Raw genomic sequence first — 12329 nt, forward strand, 5'->3', positions numbered from 1 at the left:
GAGGCAGGCTGACGGGGAGCCCAGCTCGGCCCGGAGGGTCCTGTTGGCCGGGCCCCCGGGAGGCCGCTCACCGTCACGCCCCTGGCACAGCCGCTCCCCTGCTCCCCAGCGGGAAGACAGACACGACGGGGCTGTCCTTCCCCCGACTTCAGGATGCCCGTGTGCGATGTCACGCTAACACCTGGGGCGCATCTCCCTGGTGTGCGCGCGGTGGGGCAGCGTCTTGCAGGTTCTCTGGTCACTCGATGGGGTCCTGAATAGTGGTTTGCTTTTTAAATTTTTATTTATCTTGAGAGACAGAATGCACGTGTGTGTGAGCAGGGGAGGGGCAGAGAGAGGAGAGAGAATCCGAGGCATCTCCAGGCGCTGAGCTGTCATCACAGAGCCTGATGCTGGGCTCGAACCCTTGAACCGTGAGATCATGACTGAGCCGAAGTCAGATGCTTAATGATACTTAGCCGACTGAGCCACCCCGACACCCCTGACTAGTTTCTCATGTTGGTTCATGTGTACCTAAAGTGCGCCTGGGGGGCTCAGTCAGGTAAGCCTCCCACTTTGGCTCAGGTCATGATCTCAAGTTCGTGGGTTCGAGCCCCACGTCCGGCTCTGTGCTGACAGCTCGGAGCCTGGAGCTGTTCCGATTCTGGTCTCCCTCTCGCTGCCCTCCCCCCCCCTCCATGCTCTGTCTATGTGTCAAAAATAAAAATAAAAAACATTTTAAAAGTTTAAAAAGTTAACGACAGTGAAGACGTTCTTGCCATAGACCGTAACAGGCGCTGGCGAGGCGAAGCCGGTGAGGTGAAAAGGAGAAGCCGCCCGAGGCATCTGTCGTGCTCCCTCCAGGAGAGCTCGCTTTTGTGCCCGCGAGGTCGCGTCCCGCACACGCTGTGACAGCCTGCCTGGGGCGGCCTCCCACCTGTCCGAGCTCCACCACGTCTCCTTAGCTGGCGCCCTGGCCCTCTCGGTGCATCCCGGGCCTGTTGGCTCCGGGCTCCGCCGCGGGTCGGGCGTGAGGGGAGGACACCTTCCCCAGCGGGCCAGCATCTCCCGTGACCACACACAGGCACAGCCTCCCGGGTCCCGAGAGGGACCCCTGCAGATCGCCCAGCTCCATGCAGCGTGTGTGCGCGCCCGCCGTTTGTCCAGGCCTCACCGGGGCCCAGGGGACAGACACGCAGAGTTCAGCCGAGGCCAGCACCCCGCGGCAGGGGAGGGGCGCCACAACCTGCCCTCGCAGGACGGATGTTGGCGCTCTGGCCGTTGTCCGACCTCACGGTTAACAGTAACACTGTGACGTTCCTGTAGGGTCAGTGGCAGGTGCTTTTACCATTGTGACACGTGAGGGCAGCTCATCCTCCGTGGACATACTGGTTTTTTCTCTTGTAGCTGTTTTTGAGAGGGTTTAGAGCAAGTGCCTACATTTTATTATTATTTTTTACGCTTATTTATTTATTTTGCAAGAGAGAGACATGGGAGGGGTAGAGAAAGAGGGAGAGACAGAGAATCCCGAGCAGGCTCCCCACGGTCAGCGCAGAGCCCGATGCGGGGCTCGGTCCCACGGAACGTGACATCATGACCTGAGCCGAAGTCAAGAGTCGGTCGCTTAACCGACTGCCCCAGCGGGCGCCCCAAGTGCTCTACGATTTAAAGTGTCTCCTCAGGTCGTTTATGCCCATTCTCTCTCTCTCGTGTGTGTGTTAGTGTGTGCGCGCGCCAAATCTGAGACAATTTCATCCACGACTTCTTTCCGTACGTTTCAGCCCTCCTTGTTGTCCCCATTCTGGGACTCAGTGGCACCAACACTCGTCGTTTGTGGCTGTTGCTCCGCTCCCTGGACGCTGCTCGTTGTTTCCAGTCTGTTTCTCTCTGTTATTTGGTGGGGTGGTTTCTGTTGTTTTGGTTTCAAGTTCAAGGACTTTTTTCTCTCTCGTGTCGTGTTCACTCGGCCGTTGAGCCACCCAGCAAGCCTTGCTCGGTTATGGTGCCTCTTAGATCTCAATTTCTGTTGGCGTCTTTGTAAGTTTTTCTAAGGCTGCACTAACTGCTTGTTGAAGCATTTTAAGTAATGGCCGCTTTAAAGTCCTCATCAGAGGATTTAAGCATCTGTGTCATCTTGGTGTTAGGACCTGTTGACTGCTTTTTCTCTTCCCGGCTCTCCGTGTGACCGGCGACTTTGGCTTGTGTCCTGGACACTTTGGGAATTGCGCCGTGTGACTCTGAACCCCGTTGCAGGCTCTCTGCTGGCGGTCACCGGCGTGGGGTGGCCCCCAGGCCCACAGCAGCCTGCAGCCGCGGCCCCTGGGGCGCTCTTCGCCGGGACTTTTGTGAGTGCTGTGATGTTTGTGCAGTGACAAGAACGGGGAGATGGACCAGCAGCGGGAACAGTACGAAAACCTGAAGTGGAAGCTGGAGAGGAAGCTGGAGGAGCTGGACGGCGAACTTGCTCTGCAGAAGCAGGTAGGCACGGGCCCGGGCCCTCCTCCACCGCCTGCCCGCCCGCCCGGAAACCAGATGGTGGCGGGACTGTCGTGGCCTGTGTGCCCCCATGTAGTACCCGTGGGGGTCCACGCTGAATTGCTGGGGCAGATTTCCTTGCCAGGGTGGGCTGGAGGGCTGCGGCAGGCATCTGGACCTGCGGGGGCGCAGGTGCCAGGGTGACCGGCCTCCCTGGTCTGAGCATGGGCTGACCCGGCGTCCTCAAGCAGCAGCATTTACGGAAGTGCTCCACGAAGCTCCTTGTGCCCCTCGTGGCAGGGGCACGGTTTTGACCAGAACTTTACAGATGGGGGGCAGCCGCGAAGCGTTGGGTGACCTGCCCAAGGTCCCCTTAACGCACGGCACAGATGGGACTGGAATCCAGGACGCCTCCAGGGTATAGACTCTTAGTGTTTGTTCTGCTGCCCGGGGATGCCGCTGGCAGGGACCCGAACCCCTGTCCCCTCAAGGGTCCTGCTCATCAGACAAATTCGGAGGAGAAAAGCAAATTTACTAGGCGTAAGTAAGTATGGGGAATCCACACGGACCTGGAAATCCCAAAGACCGGCAACACGAGGTACATATGTCATTCTAAACTAAGGAGAAAGAGCTTTTGAAATCTCCTGCAGAGGACTTCTTTTGGAGTTTTCTGGAACCAAAGAACTTTGTCCATTACGAGCAGGTTTGGTTTTGGAAACAGCTCAAGTTGTAAGGGCGGGAAACGGGGGCCCGAGCAGCGGGACGAAGGAGAGAGCAGCTGGGACTCAACCAGGCGGTGAGGAGGTTTCCTGAGTCACGGCCCCTGGCGCCGGGGTCACGTCCAGAGGACTTACCGAGGGGCCGTCCTGGTGAGCACTCAGCGGCACTGGGCAGCGCTGACCCCGGGGAGCGGCGGTCGGCCGGGCCGGGCCTCTGCTGTGACCCAGGCGGGCGAGGGCTCCACGCTCCCGGGTCAGGCCCTCACAGCCTCAGGGAACTCTGGTTTTCCTACCAGCCCTTCTTCCGGAAGGAAGGAAATGATGTTTCAACTCCCCAGCTCTGGTGTTCCACCCAGGGTGGCTGCTGGGAATGTGGTAGCATTTGTCCGGCCTGGTTCTGGAACAGTCCGAGCCCATGCCCAGTGCGCCGGCAGCAGGGTGCCTCTGCCTTTGCTCGAACGCCCCTCTGCTGCCCACGTCCTGCTCTTCTAGTGACTGGCCTGGGCTCATGCTCTCTCTGGCTTCGTGCTTCCCTGCCTCTTGCTTCTGAGGATCTTTGTGTCCAGCACTGACTTGTGAGAGGCGGACTGGATTCAGTGGCGAGACTGGTTTTTCTCCTGAGAAGTGAAATACAAGATAAAGGGAACGGAGTTGGTCTGACTGACTCTTACTACACCTGCGGGCTGTGGGCTGTGGGCTGAAGGGAAGCTTTTTTTTTTCCTGTGTTGGTTGGCATCACAGGATTAGAAGCCATTGGAGCAGAAACGGAATGATTGATTTATTCATTCATTTAACAAAAAAAAAATTGTTTTAATTTTTTTTAGTGTTTCTTTATTTTTGAGAGAGAGGGAGACATAGAATCTGAAGCAGGCTCCAGGCTCCGAACTGTCAGCACAGAGCCCGATGCAGGGCTCGAACTCACGAACGTGAGATCATGACCTGAGTCGAAGTTGGATGCTCAACCAACTGAGCCCTCCAGGCGCCCCGTGTTAAAAAAAATATTTTTTTTAACACAAACCGTGTGGTAGGTGTCTTCCCAGGCCTGGAGTTTGGGTGTGAGCACCTGGACCTGCCTGTTGGGTGAGCGAGCTGGGCCTCCCCGGGGGGAAATGGAACCTGAACGGTACAGTCTCTGCTGGAAGGTCCCAAGGGTGTCACTGCATGACGCAATGAGGCAGGCCGGTGGGGCTGGCCTCTTTAAACATGGAGGTCGGGAAGAGGGCTTGTGAGCAGGAGACCGCCCGCGGGAAGGGGCGTGGAGGGCGTACCTGGGGGGCCCGGGGCAGGCCTCCAGGGTCAAGGGGCCTGGCGTGCTGGCGGCTGCGTCGGGCTCACAGGCAGCGGCCCTGGGTGGAAGGCGAATGATGTCAGGCCACGTGGGACGTGGCTTCTGGACTTCTAGGCCAGCGTGTTGGGCAAGAGGGGACTTTACACTCTGGAGGTCGGGACGAGGAGGCCACGGGGAATGAGCCGGGAGCCCGGGGCACTGCCAGAGGGCAAGTGTAGACCAAGGAGCCTGGGCAGAGGCTTCAGTGGGAGGAGGGGAGGGGAGGGGCCTGTCAGGGAACCCCAGGAGAGTGGGTGCTCTGGAGCGAGAGAGGAGGGTGAGAGTGGGTGTGCGCCGGGTGCAGTGGGGGCTGGGCGAAGGGTCCTTGTCACCCTGGCCGGCGCTCGGCTTCGTGACCCAGCCCCCACAGCCTGCAGAACTTTGAGTGGAGACCAAATGCTTCGTGGTTTTGTAACATGTCAGGAGGAGAGAATCCCAAGTGATTTTTGTATTCTGGTCCCAGTAAGTGATACTCATGTGACATCTTATACATCATTTTGCTTTGCAAAGGATGAAAAGAGTAAAACATATGCTTTCCCTTGTACTTCTGTGAGGGTCTCTGTGGCCCGCACTTGACCTTCCGAGATCCAGGGGTCCAGCGTGCGCACGTCCCCAGGCAGGTGTGCGGCTCCCGTCCGCCTCCCAGGGAGAGGGCGCACCAGGGAGGTGGCAGGTGTGGCCACAGCATTGGGCCGGCTTCAGCCTCCTCCCAGACCCTCCTCCGCGTAGAGTCTGTCCAGGTCTCCTCGAGAGCAGGGATCACTTGGGGTCCCCTTGCTGTGCTGCGTTGCCTATGCGCTTCTCCATGGGGATGGGCTTCACGGGCGTGACGTCACCTCTGCTCTGACCACAGGGCTGGGTCAGGCCACTGTCAGATTTCAGGGCAGGAGAGACAAAGACGAATTCCAGTGTCCTGCGTCAGCCCAGTCTGCCCCTCCCCCATGTAGTCTCTGCGTCCCCGTTCTGAGGACTGAGCACGTCCACGCCTCTAGTCCGCCGGCAGGTCGACTCTGCGGGGCTTTCTCTTCTCCTGAGACCATTGGGAACGGACACTAAGAGACTAAAAACGGAGAGAGCCGTGCGGTGGAGGGAGGGGAGGGGTCTTGGCTGGAGAAGCAGCAGCCCACAGGGAGGGGCTGTTGGGAACTCGGTGTGGGGAGCTCGGGGCGCGTGTGGTCGGGGCTGGCCTGGCATCAGCTGGAGGCCTGTGAACGGGGCAGCCACCCCCACGGTGCGGTCGGAGGAGCCCGAGGCAGGAGCTCCCACGCTTCTCCTTAACGGTGTTGAACTGCCCATCCGGGGAGAAGGAAGGCAGCGGGTGTGGACCCCGGTGCCTGCGGTGCGGAGCTGACCTGTGGGACCCTGTCCACGCGACGGTGCCCCAGTCAGTTCGGTGATTTACATGTGGCACACGCACCGTGTAAGGGCCGAGACAGGACTCCCCCTCCCCCTCCCCGGGTCACCTGCAGTCCTAGCACTTGGCCTGGTGGCCAGTGAGCAGCTCCGGCCCCAGCGACCACGGGTCTGCTTCCTGCCGTTACGGGGCCGCTGGTTGTTTGGAGCACCCCGTGCACGTGGAGTCTGTGCCACGCGCTTGTTTGTCTGGCTCCCTCCACGCGGCGTAGTGGTTTTGAGCCCCGTCCACGCGGCGCCGTGAGCTCGGTAGTGGGCTCCGTCGTTGCTGGGTGGGCTGCGCCGTGGGGTTGTGCCTCACGGCTCCTCACCTGTGTGTGGGCGTTCCAGACATCGAGCCGTTTCCGGTTTGAGGCCGTTAAGAATGAAGTTTCTGTACTGGGGCGCCCGGGGGGCTCAGTCGGTTGGGCGTCCAACTTCCGCTCGGGTCATGATCTCATGGTTGTAGGTTCAAGCCCCACATCAGGCTCTGTGCTGACCACCTGCTCAGAGCCTGGAGCCTGCTTCCGATTCTGTGTCTCCTCTCTGCCCCTCCTTGCTCACACTCTGTTTCACTCTATCTCTCAAAATTAAATAAAAAGGAAAAAAAAATTAGAGGGAAATTTGTTTTAAAAAAAAGAATAAAGTTGCTGTAGACATTCTTGGCAGGCTTCCATTTATTTGGGCAGATAACTCAGGAGTAGAGTGTCTGGGTTGTGTTGTGTGCTAGGGGCGTGTTTAACTTTGTAAGAAATCACCAACCTGTTTTCCAAGACATTTGTACCATTTTATGTCCCGCTAGCGCCGGCAGACTGGCATTTTAGCTGCTCCGTGTCCTTGTCAGCTTGTCAGCTAGGTGTCGTCAGCCTTTCCCATTGCAGCCATTTTAGGGGGGGAGTCGGGTGTCTCGTTGTGGTTTTAATTTTTTTGCCCTCGAAGTTTTTACATCTTTCCATGTGTGTGTTGGACATTAATATACCTAGTTTTTGCAAAGTGTCTGTTCACCTGCTTGCTGTTTCTAAAAGGTGGATTATTTGCCATCATGTTACTGATTTTTCAGAGTTCTTTACATATTCTGGAATCAAGTTCTTGGGCACGTATATTACAATTATTTTCTCCCATTTTGGACCTGGTCTTTTCCTTTCCTTAACAGTGTCTTATGAACAGCAGGCGATATAATTTTGATGTCATTCCAGTGAGCTTCTTATATTTCTTCTTTTTTTTTTTTAATATTTATTTATTTTTGAGAGAGAGCAAGAGCGCATGCACGCCGAGGGGAGGCGGGGGCTGGCGTGCAGAGGATGTGGAGCGGGTTCTGGGCTGACAGCTGGGGCCAGCAGCATGGAAAAGGAGCTGAGAATAACAGGGAGAATGACCCGGATGGGACAGAGGTGATCACCCGCTCAGGGGCCTGAAGCCACCGTCGCGGGCCCACTTCAGACGGGAGCCCGCCGGGCGGCCAGCAGGGGGCGTCGGGCCCAGGCTGGAGGTGCCCACACATGCGTCTGGGGGTCCTTGCCAGGTCTAGATGTCCGTTGAGCAGCCAGTGATCCTGGGTCCGGAATCGGGCGGGGCCAGGGCCAGCCACTCCTCACGGCATGTTGTCGTTTTCAGGGTCTCGGGTGTGTTGTGGGTCCTCCCGTGATTAGTGCCATCAGAGATGTGTTTTGCATCTGACTCCAAGAACAAGATGCTGGGGGAAGGGCCAATCACAGATCAAGAAAGAATTCTGACAATTACAAGCATGTTTAAAGAAAGAAATTCAGAATGTAGACCAAAAAATAGAAACTCTGGGAGAAAATTTAAGAGACATGGAGGATAAATGGGATTTCAACTCAGTGATCACATTCCAGAAACAGACAGTGGAAAACAGGAGGGGCCTTTTGAGACAGCCCAGTCGCTTCTCAGGGCCGGGACTTAGAACACAAGGCCCGCAGAGTCCCGAGCAGCGAGCGGGATGCGTTTCAGAGGCATCTGGAAACCCACAGAGGGGACACTGGACCCAGCGGCGGCATGGACAGCAGACGGGTCTGTGCGCTCAGGGGCAGGGAGGTGCCAGGCTCTGCGGAGCCTTCAGGGAGCAGTTCTGGGCCCGGCCCAAGGCCGGGGGCTCCACCTGCAGCTGCCCCCGTTCCCTTCTGAGTTTAGAACGGTGGGAACCAAGAGGTTAGAGCTGGAGAAGGCCTCCAGGAGGAGGGGGCCCTGAGCTGGCAGCCTCCTGCTCCCCGAGGGCCCCGCTGGGGCCAGTGGGCCTGGGCCAGGCCGGGCCGCGTGTGGAGTGGTGGAAGCGGGAGCCCTGTGAGCGATGGGGACCCGTGCCAGGCAGCCCGTGCTGGAGCGTCGAGGCTGGAGAGCAAGGCTCATGCTGCCTGGGTGGACAGCACTAAGGGGCAGAGGGGACAGAGCGGAGTGAGGAGGAGGGAGGGCGCGGGAGCCCCCGGCCCAGGAGAAGCAGCGGGCATCCGAACCAGGCTCACAGCTGGCTGCTGGCCCACAGTGACCGCTCACAGCCTCCTGATGACGCAGCGATGTTTCCCGGTGGGGGTTGGGGGGCTGCTCCTTACAGAGCAGGCCTCACGACCCGTGGTCACCACATTGGGATGGGGCTGCGGGTCCTGGCGAGGAGGCAGCAGAGAGCCTTGAACACAGGCAGGACACAGTGGCCTGGGTGTGCTGTGGAGACGTAGCCAGAGCCACCCGGAAAGCTGTCGCAGCGCTGCTCCCACACAGGACAAGCCCCCAGCAAGTCTTGGTCTCTGTGCCCCCAGGACAGGCCCAGTGGCTCTATGGGTGCTGAGCCGACCCTGGTGGCTCCACGTGGGCAAGTAGACTGATCATGCCCATCGAGGCAACCGGACACCATGGGCCCACCGAGGCGGTTTATGCAGGCGTGACAGCCCGCATCTCCCGTGCTGGCATGGCGCCTCTGCCGCCAGGGAGGATCTCTGCATCCTGCCAGCTTCGGGCCCACCTGCCCGGTGCCAGGTCGTGGCCGCGGTCTCTGCCTGGGCGCCTCTGCCTCTTCTCACCGCAAGCCCTTCCTGTTCTAGGAACTGCTGTTGGAGTTTGAGTCCGAGCTGCAGAAGAGGGAGCACGAGTTCCGCCTGCGGGCCGACCACATGAGCAACGAGGTCCTGACGCACGAGCTCAAGGTGCGGCGGCCGAGGGCCTCGAGGCGCCACTCGGGAGCGAGGAGGCCGCCTCTGGGCCGGGCGGCAGGGTGATGCGACAGGAGGGCTGGTTGTGCCTGCCCCGGGGAAGCGTGCCCCTCCCACCCCCACGAGCCCCCACCCCCATGCTCTGTGAGCTAGGCTGGGCCTGCAGGGGGTGCTGATCCACTCAGGGCAGAGCAGGCCAGGCAAGTGTGGGGGCCCGCGCTGGCCGCCCTTCGTGAGCGTGGGTTCTCTAACACACCAGCCAGGTGCTGCTGGGGCACATGAGGAGCGTGCACGCCCCGCAGGGGCCGACCCTGAGGGAGTGGGAGGTGGCACCCAGCCCGAGGCTGCCACCCTGGTGGGTTACACCGTTCGGGTGCCGGTGGAGAGCCCCTGCTGCTGCACCCAGCAAGGGCCCTCCCCAGCTGCCAGCCTTCCCGCGGTGCTCAGTCCAGGGGGCAGCACCCGGCCAGGGGCCCCAAGAGCCCTGGCAGCCGCCCGTGGCTGTGCCCCAGCCCAACCCGCCTTCTGGCACAGACACCAGTTCTTCCCTGGGTGCCAGCCATGCCCTCCCAGGCCCCCACTGGGCCTTCTGCACGAGTGCCCCGGCCCCACTCCCGGAAGACCCCACGGGGACCCTCATGGGGCTGCTTGGCAACTTCTGAGAATCTGGGACAAGACAGCAGGCGGCACCCACGGGCCCCCGCCCTGGGCTCCACCATGGGGTGGGCAGTGCCCTCAGCGGAGGGCAGCAGGGGTGGGTGGGCACGTGCACACTGCAGGCCTGCCCCGCCTCCATCTGCCCTGCGAGGCTGTAACACGGGCCGCAGCTGGCACACACCTACGGGCCCAGCGCCACAGCTGTTACCACTGCCCACAGTGTACAGTTGAGGAAACCGAGGCCCTGAAAGGTGATTTTACGTTGGCACGTGTGGAGAGCCATGGCCCACTGCTCTCCGCCTGTGTGTGTGATTAAGTACTTAGTATTCATAGAGGAGCTGGGAAACCGGGTGGAATCAGCGCTGCGCTGGCGGGCCACGTGCCCGCCCGGTCACAGCCCTGCCCCGCATACCGCCCGGTCGCAGCCCTGCCCTGCGCATCTGCCGCGTGCACCTCACCTGTGAGCACAGACTCACGGTTTTGTTGTCCTTTGGATTGGAAATGTTCTTCTTTTTCCTCAGTGAGTTCCAGTTTCAGCTTCAGTTTGACTTCTTTCTTCCGCGAAGGTTAAATTACTGGACAAGGAGCTGGCAGCGCAGAAGGAGGCTGCCGCCCAGGCCACGGAGTCGCTGCGGAGCGCCGAGGCCGCGAACTCGGAGCTGCGGGACCGGCTTCAGCTCGGCGAGCAGGAGCTCAGGGACCTGGCGGCCGCCAAGGACGCCCGGTGCGGAGCCGCGCCTGCCTCCTCGGGCTGGGCCGCAGGGGCCCCTCGCTGTTCCCGCTGAGCACACGTGTCCTCTGTTTCAGGATAAAGGACCTGGAAGGCAGACTTCACTCGGAGCAGCTCTCCAGGAAGAAGGAGGAGGAGGTGTTCCGGAGGAAGTGAGTGCCGCCGCCCTGGCTGCTCGGGCTTTGTCAGCGGGCCTTACTTAGGCTTTGTGGCGTTTCACACCTTTAAACTTAGAAGTTGTGTTGACAGATCGTCACTGTTAGGTGACAAAAACAAATGTCGCGGAGTAACGAGGTCGCCTCTCGTTTTCCCCGTGCTCTCGCACCCCAGGTCCTCAGGAGCCTCTCCACCTGCCCAGCCGCTGGTCTCTTACCTTGGTGTGGGCAGCGTGGGGTCGGGCTCGCCCGGTGGGTGGGCAGCGTCCCCCAGGGCAGCGACCCTGAGGAAGCTCTTGGTGGCCCACGCGGGCTGAGGCGTGCGAGGCCGGCAGGACGAGGAGGGCAGGAGAAGGCCCGCAGCAGGCTTCGGAGCCCGCGTGCCCTTGGGAGCAGCCCCGGCCTGGGTAGGGGCCCGGAGAGCCCGAGGGGGCGGCGCGCGTCCAGCTGCCGCAGGACTGCCTCCCTCTTCCTTCCCCGGAGAAGCAGCAGGTGACCCGTGTGAAGCAGGCGTGTGATGATCGGGAAGCTAGTCAGGAACCAGAGTGAGGGGGCTGTGGGGCGAGGGCCACCCCGGGGGCGGTCCTGCGGCCTGGGGTCTGTGCAGCATGTGCGCGGAGGAGGAAAGCTCTCCAGCCGGGTTCTTGCCGTCTCCCCGCTACTTAGACCTGAGCTGCGAGCCGCCATCCAGGCCGCCGTGCAGACAGCGCCGACCTGGGCACGCGCGGGCCAGAGGCTGGGCCCGTGTGAGCGCCGCAGGCAGCAGAACGTGGCCTCGCGTGAGCCTGTGGGCTGGTGGCGCTGGGGCCTGTCGCTTAGCCCGCTGTGGCCCCTGGCCTTTGCCTGGGGCGGCCATGGAAGGATTTGGCACTCTCGGTGTCTTTTTAATCATAAACTGAAATAAATGAATATAATTTAATTTTTTTTTTAATTTATTTTTGAGAGAGAGAGGAGAGTACGAGTGGGGGAGGGGCAGAGAGAGCGGGGGGTGGGGGGAGACACAGAATCCGAAGCAGCTCCAGGCTCTGAGCTGTGGGCAGAGACCCTGATGCAGGGACTCGAACCCATGAGCTGGGAGATCCCGACCTGAGCCAGAGTCGGACGCTCCGCTGACTGAGCCGCCAGGTGCCCTGGTTTTAGCATATCACAGACGTGGGCATCAAGAGGTAAACTATTCGGGCGTGGCTAGCTCCCTCGGAGTGCGCAGCTCTCGGTCTCAGGGTTGTGAGTTCGAGCCCCGTGTTGGGGTAGAGATTACTTTAAAATCTCTTTAAAAAAAGGAAACAAAAAAGAAGTAAAACTGTTTGGTTACTCTTTGAAGTGTGTCTAAACACCCCCTAGCATTGATCGAAAAGTTCAGGAGCCAGCCTTCCTCACTCCTTTCCCTTCTCTTCTGCCCCTACGCCCGGAGACCTTTATCTGAACGTCATGTGTTTTTTGCACTTCAGATATTTGAACTCAGTCATCTCTAACAACGATAATGTAGATTTACGTAAACTGTAAACAGTGAAATTGCCTGGGGTCCCGAGGCTCTAGGTGTTCAGAAAAGTTCTAAATGAATGTCATCTGATAGTTACTAGTGCAGACTTCACCAAACAATATATTATGCCTTAAAATCCAGTAATTATAACCTGTAGAGTCTCCTTAGGGATGCCCCTGTTAGGAGGCAAGGCGGCCCCGCTTCGGTCTGGGAGCACCTGCGTGGGGCCGGCCGCCTTGTCCTGCTCACGGCCGGAG

General features: G+C 59.7%; 1 protein-coding gene across 4 annotated transcripts in view; it reads left to right on the forward strand.

The window, feature by feature from the left end:
- Window positions 1-1550: 1550 nt before the first annotated feature.
- CCDC57 (coiled-coil domain containing 57) overlaps window positions 1551-12329 on the forward strand; it is a 70702-nt gene continuing 59923 nt past the window's right edge. For all 4 annotated transcript variants that reach the window (XM_029928351.1, XM_029928352.1, XM_029928354.1 and 1 more), the window contains exons 1-4: window positions 1551-2457; window positions 8943-9044; window positions 10274-10431; window positions 10515-10589. In XM_029928351.1, coding sequence (XP_029784211.1) covers window positions 2365-2457; window positions 8943-9044; window positions 10274-10431; window positions 10515-10589 — 428 coding nt within the window. In that variant the 5' untranslated portion in view covers window positions 1551-2364. The remainder of the gene's footprint in view (window positions 2458-8942; window positions 9045-10273; window positions 10432-10514; window positions 10590-12329) is intronic.

Source organism: Suricata suricatta, chromosome 17 (assembly GCF_006229205.1).
Source record: "Suricata suricatta isolate VVHF042 chromosome 17, meerkat_22Aug2017_6uvM2_HiC, whole genome shotgun sequence".
In the NCBI taxonomy this organism is placed as follows: Eukaryota; Metazoa; Chordata; class Mammalia; order Carnivora; family Herpestidae; genus Suricata; species Suricata suricatta.